Source organism: Gopherus flavomarginatus, chromosome 3 (genome assembly GCF_025201925.1).
Source record: "Gopherus flavomarginatus isolate rGopFla2 chromosome 3, rGopFla2.mat.asm, whole genome shotgun sequence".
Classification (NCBI taxonomy): domain Eukaryota; kingdom Metazoa; phylum Chordata; order Testudines; family Testudinidae; genus Gopherus; species Gopherus flavomarginatus.
Genome location: NC_066619.1, coordinates 234,747,187 through 234,753,959, shown reverse-complemented (window position 1 = coordinate 234,753,959; position 6,773 = coordinate 234,747,187). Strand labels below are relative to the sequence as shown.

At 37.1% G+C, this 6,773-nt stretch overlaps 1 protein-coding gene across 7 annotated transcripts in view; it reads left to right on the top strand.

Annotated features, from left to right (window-relative positions):
• Positions 1–6,773, top strand: part of DCUN1D4 (defective in cullin neddylation 1 domain containing 4) — a 73,486-nt gene that overhangs the window by 33,454 nt on the left and 33,259 nt on the right. For 4 of the 7 annotated variants that reach the window (XM_050947987.1, XM_050947984.1, XM_050947991.1 and 1 more), the window contains one exon: positions 6,215–6,329. The exons of 1 other annotated variant lie outside the window; for it this stretch is intronic. In XM_050947987.1, the coding sequence (XP_050803944.1) occupies positions 6,215–6,329 (115 nt within the window). Of the gene's footprint in view, positions 1–4,806; positions 4,889–5,130; positions 5,363–6,214; positions 6,330–6,773 lie in introns of those variants that run through there. 2 more of the 7 variants (XM_050947988.1, XM_050947986.1) reach the window with 2 other exon arrangements.

Here is a 6,773-nt window from a genome sequence, read left to right as displayed (position 1 = left end):
CCAAGGCAGCTGATTTTGAGTTAAAATCAGGCTGGAAGTCTACAAGGGTTACTTCTGTGCAGTAGATGGGCCAGTCATATCTATCCAATAGATTTGCTATACTTTTGCATCCTGTTGTGGGTGTGTTGGTGGAAAAAGGTTTAATAGATCCCTTGCATATTTTTCCCAATCTTTAAGGCAACTGAGAGAGTGTTTGTTCTCTGGAGACAAAGTGTACATCATGTAAGGTGCTATTTTGGCCTTTCAGGAGCTAGTTAAAAGTATACTAGTGTGTATGTCCCCATGTTGTCAGATTCTTAGGGGTTTTGGCACTTCTGAAACATCCTGTTTAAAGAGGCTTCTAAAAATCTAATGAAAGCTCTTTTTGAACTACTCTGTTCCTGTGAGCATAAGTTTCTTAGATGGAATGTCACTTTCCTGGTGGTAGTGACTGCAGCTGGGAACATTTCAGGGTGTAATGACTTGATTTACCTTATCCCAAATTGCACAAGGGTATAATTGGTGCTGTGAACTCCTCTGACGTTCCATTCTAAGGTGGTGGTTGAGGTGTATTTTGACCTTAATGAGTTTCACCTATCAAAATTCTCCCATGCTGGCATGCCCATGCTGAAGAGAAGATCCTTCTCTACAGTATGCTTAATTAACCGAAGAATCTTTTGACTCTTTGGAGCAAACAAAGCCCTTAAAGTCCATTCGACTTTTTGTTTCTTTTGAGAGCAGTCTATTGGGCATTGCTGTTAGTAAGTGGACCCTCTCCTTAGGATGGAGTGATTTAAAATCACTTGATTTTTTTCTTTTTTCAACCATTGGTTAAGATTTTATAAAACTATTTGGAAATCTTTTGCTGTAGTAGTTTTAGACTAAAATTTGTAATGAACCATATTATAAATACTTTTCTTAATGCCACTGCAGATGGGATGTTTTATTTGAAATTTACAAATCTGATATAGACAAAAACCAAAATACTGAAAATTTATATTTGCAGGGTCAGGGCCTTAAGCAGGTACGTAACTCTACTCACATGAATAGTCCCTTGACTTCAGAGAGACTACATTGTGCTTAAAGTTAAGCATGTGCACAACTCTATGCAGCCTTGGGTTAAAATTGGATTTTTATTAAGAACTTTTCTTTTAGTGGCATAACCTCATTGTTGCTGCAAAACTAAATTACTTCAGCGTTAATTTTTTCATTGTTATTTAGAGGTTCAGTATATTAACAAAGTTATTGTGAATTATTTTATACACGCAGGTCAATTTTTTCAAAAGTAGGAGCCTAAAGTTATATTCCTAAAGATGGAATTTGCAAAAGCACCTAAATGATTTGGTGCCCGAAGTCCCATTGAATTCAAACTGCAAACCCTAACTAGGAGAATATGGCCTGACTGAAGCATTTTAGCTTTCATGATATATACAGTTGGAAGATAGTATTGGTTGCAAAGATAGAATGGGCTTTTTGCTTATCAATTTCATATGAGTTTGTGGCAGTTCTCACATTAAGGATATTAACGAGGTGCCGGACTTGTCTCTTTCAGCATAGATGAGTATTAATTGTGAAAGTACTATAGTTAAGTAAGTCTTTCTAAAATCTGAAATTATACTAGCAATTAAGTTGAAGTACATAATCACTTTAGCAATTTAAGACTCCAAGATGCGAAGAAAGTAAACTAACAGCGTGTTTTTTAATTTAAGCTATATGTTAAAATTAAGATTTTTATCCACTCTCTCTAAATGAATGTGAGTGTACATTTTGTCTTATGGCTCTTCTAAAACTAGATGACAGATGCACAAAGTTTCCTGGATCAAAGGCAAAGCTACATCACTCCCCATATTAGCAATGGGTGTGTTGCAGGTATCTGTTAAAAAAAACAGTATTATTTTGTCTTCACACACTCTTATTGCATGAATTTGATCTCCTGAAGAGACTCTGCAGGGGTCTGAAACTTTTCTGGAGCATGGAATCCAATATAGGGAAGTCCAGACTCTCTCCTTCCAAAATAAACAAAGATGTCTTTTAAATATTCCTTATTTTCATTTGGCCTTTTGCATGTGTTTCCCTGCACTTTTGGTCTCATTCTTCAGGCTTGTACACTGTATTTCATGTTTGGGTGAGTGTCTTAGTGTTCTCATCTAGTTTTTAAAAACATAAAACACCTTGCTTATTTTCAGCATTGGCATTAGTTTTGTTGTTATTGCTTGCTGAAACTTTGCATTTATTTTATTTTTAAACATTCCTCAAGTTGCTTGATCTCCATGAGTGTAAGGATTTGCACAGATGTTATCTTTGGAGAAAGTAAAAATTATATATCTGTAATTCTACTTTTCTAAAGACATCCTTTGCAGATTCTCATTTACTTGGCCACTTTCCCTTGGTTCAGAGGTTTACCACTCTCATTTTTAATTTCATATCTTGTTTTTCATTTTTCTTTGGGGTGTGTTTTTGATGCGAGGTTGATCATCCTGAGTTGGCTTTTTTTTTTCTGGGAACTTTAATCTCCTGCACAAGTGAAGGAACTGAAGGGACTATTTGGCAAGCAACATTAATAGTTGGCTGTTCTTGAGTGGTGATGGCACATGACAGACATTTGTGGTATCTTCCTTGCAAATGTTACCTTTAAGTGTCAAAAGCCATTAAGAACTGCCAGTCTTGGGCAGATTTTAACTCTCGGAGGCAAAAGTTTCTGGGACAGCCTTCTAATGTTGTGAAGGGAGGAGGCAAACAACCTAACTTGTGTTAAAATGGAGCTGGATATGTTTATGAATAGAATCATATGATGGGGTTGCCTGTGATAGCAAGGAATCATACTTGATGACCTGGGAAGTCTTTCTTTTCCTATGTTCAAGATGATATTTGCAGAGAAGCAGTTATATGTAAGTAAATTTTCTGTTAGTCTCAAGCAACTCCTATTGAAGACGGAGTTGTGTGTGCATTTGTAGGTGATCAGACCTGTAACTGATTATTAGTCAGGAAAAGTTGGAGATAGAAATTACCTTAAAATAAAATGATCTCCTAGAAAAATCTCTGCAGAAAATATTCATATTAAACCAATACTGAGCTAACAAAACTGTTAGAAATTGCCTTTAAAGAACTGACAATCTTTACATTCAAATGGGCACACAACATAGCTATATCTTGTTTCTTTGTGAATTTTCATTACAAAGAAGTATTTAATAACAGCTGTGTACATGTATCACTTTTAAAATAAATGGTACTTCTGTACTGTGATTTGTTAGTTTGTAGGTCATCATTCAGCAATTAGAAGTGCAACAAAAGATCTAATTAGAATGGAAATAGTAAGATCATAAATAACATATGCAGTTTGTGAAGACTTATACTTCTTGGAACAATATTTGAAAATATATTCCTCTTTCAGGTGTGTGTCTTTTTTTTTAAAATAGTCACTTTATAACTTCTGTGCCCTCTACTGTTCTTCCCATTCACTCAGTGGCTGTAAATCTGAATGTAGACAAATTCAAACTAGGGATAATGTGCAAAATTTTAAATTAGGGTAATAAGCCATTGAAACAGTTTATCTGGGATATGATAGTTCTGGGCTTGATGCAGGAATTCTTGAGTTAAATTCTTTGGTCTGTTTTATTGAGGAGGTCTGACAAGATGACCATAATGGTCCATTCCGGCCTTGAAACCTATGAATTATAAGAATACATAGTGTTCTCCCCTCCCTCCATTGTAGGACCAGTATTATTTCACTTCTCCTCCCCTAAGCATCCACATTCTGAAAAGTCATGTATTGAATTTTGCAGTCCCTACAGTTGCTTTGGCAATTTACTAGGAACCCAAGGCCCCTGCCTGTGTTTCATATAAATTTATATATTTTATATCAAACCCAAATGCCTATAGTCATATTTGTATGTTTATTTTTATATATAGTAATAGTTGCCTGAGTGACCTAGAAATAAAAAATCCACAATTCATCAGCTTTGTCTTTAAACTAAAGTTAGAGGGGAAGGAGTGGCCATGGGCTATATTTAACAGTAGCATGTATTTTGGGCAGTCACATTAAAATTTAAGGGTACCCTAGAATCCATACTCCATTGACTAAGTTGTTTTGTACTGCTCTAGTGTGTGTGTGGTGGAATCAGTAAATCTGCGCCTCTTGTCCGTCTCTAAACAACCGGTCAGTCCTGCTATCACCTTAAGACTTTTAGTTTGTGCGAGTGTTTATCTGTCTATTCACTTGCTGACACAACCTCTAAAAACTTGACTTAAAAGGTCATAAAAGAAATTACAGCCTCTATAATTTATAGGCATTTCAAGATTGTATAAATGAAATTCAGCAGATATATTCATGTGGATTTATCACTAATAAGATGACATAGTTTCTTTAATCCATTTTGTATTATGCACACTGAAGTATATTTTGGAGCTTTTGACTCAGTTTAAAAGTATGTTCCTCTTCTCAAATAGCTTTCACTAGGACTTTCATCTTTTGCCTCACAACACCAGCAATGTATTGCTGCAATTGTCCCCAGCAATGTGCTGCTTGGAGTTCTTATTACTTAACTAGCTCCTTAATGTGTATTTTAAGTCTGAGACAGTAATTTTAGTATTTTAGAGCTCTTTTTAAAAAAAAACTGGAGTAAAAGAATTTATTCTTTTGGAAGCCTTCCTCAGAACGTTTAATATTTGCAGCACACCTTCACTTGTCCCTTTCTTTCAATATTGTCTTCTATTTTTCTTGTCTTTTTAGTGGTTTTCTTTCTTGTTTTTTCCTAAGCCATTATTTGTATATTTCCATAGATGAGATTTTTTTGTTTTTACCTCTTCCCACTTTGCACTCCTGTCCAGCATAGGCTTGACCAGTCATTACTTTCCTGAATAAAAAAGATACATGAATGCTGGGGATTTCAAGAAGACTTGAACATCACAGGTAGGTCAGTGTTACGAAGAATTCCTGAAATGGAGAGAACTGCCTTCTTCTCTAAAACAATATGGATGGGAGGGCAAGACCAAAAATGGATAATAGGTAGGAGAGTACAATCAACTAAACCAAAAAATTGTACATCTGAAACTATCGTGTAAAGAACGTATTGCAAAATCTAATAACTTCATAGGATCTGTTGTTTGTATCTCAGTTGTGGATCTGAACTTCCTTCCTTATATTGCTTTCAGAGCACTTGGGAGAGATTTTCAATGGCACAGAAGGCAGTTAAGCACCAAACTCCATTGCCTTTTTAATGAGAGTTGAGCACCTACCTTCATCCTGTGCCACTGTAATGTCTAAAAATGGAAAGTTTTATGGTTGGATTTTCTGAAGCGTCAAGCAGTGAAACATATTTGGAGGATTATATGGGATTTTATTACATTAAGAATTATCTTGGATGCCATAGGAGCTACACAGAAGGTGAATTAAAGGCTTACTATGAAGACTACCCTGTTCTGCAGTTCCTTGCAATTACCTTAAGTTGGCTTCTCTGCCTTTTCTTACCCTTAGCTTCTCTCTATTACCTTTTAAAGTTCTCTGCATGCTATTCAGAGCTGTGCTGACTCTTCCAGCTGGTCTTTATCTTGTGTTTTATACACAGCTTCTTCAGGGTTCTGTGCTGTGGTCATTATTTCTAGTTAAGAAGGGTTGGACAAAACTCCCTCTCTGGGATCAGTCGTTATTGCTCCTAAGAGAGTCAAAGCAAAGTGACAAAGGTGCTCCCTACCAGTAGCTGTTGAGTATGCCCCTCCCTGTAGAGCACTTCCTGTTCTTCTTGGGCCAGAGAACAAAACATTGGGTTAAGAAATCAAACAAGAGTGTCTATTAGAAGTATTGTGCTCTAATCACAGGACCAGCCCTTTATTTTGACAAGTGATGGGCAAACCTCAAAAATTCTGGTTTGGACAAGTAAGTAAAAGTTAGGATGCTTCCTGAGGCTCTAAAGCAGATTTTCCCAGGAGGTTTGTAGCCCTAATTTATACTAGACAGATTGAAAATAGTACAAGAGATTGGTCTTTGATCCTGTAGTATTTTTCAGTGCTTTCTGTCTTCACAGAAACCAAGAAGTAGAGTGAGAAACCAGGAAGTAGAGTGGCACATAAAAATGGGTGGTGTTTTATTTTGAAAGGAGATGGGGGGATTTTGTCTAACTTTGAAATTTCAGTTCTTTTATTCGAATCAGTTCACCAGTCTCTAATTTTTTGAGGAAAATGCACATGGTTTCACTGCCCTGTAACTATATTTATTCCTTGTTTTTAATACTCTCCATAGGAAGTCTCCGATCTTGCAGTTCATCAGACTGCTTTAGCAAAGTGATGCCTCCAAGGAAAAAGAGGAGACCTGCAACCGGAGATGATTTATCTGCTAAGAAAAGTAGACATGATGGGTATGTCATCTTAATGTGAGCTAATAATAATGAAATAACATTATTGATGAACAGTTGGGGTGATCATCCACTTATGAAATGGTAAAAATGGCACTAACTGTGGAAATCTATGCCTGTGACTGAGTGAGGAATGCCGCCGAATTTCTGCGGCGTTTCAGTGGTGACGACTCTCGATGACGTCACTTGGCGGCAAGTAGCGTCAGAAATTCGCCGGCAACGCCTCTTGATGACGTCTCTTGTCGGCGGCAAGTGACGTCATCGAGAGGCGTCGCCGCCGAAACGCCGCAGAAATTTGGTGGCATTTCCGCAGATGCTCCACCGCCGGCCAGGGTGCGGGCGCATTTAGATGGAAGCCAACGGGCACTGTGTTGGGGACCCCTGAGCTAGACAATGGGGCTTGTGCTATGATGCTCTACTGTATAATAAGTGTCTCAAAAAGCAAAT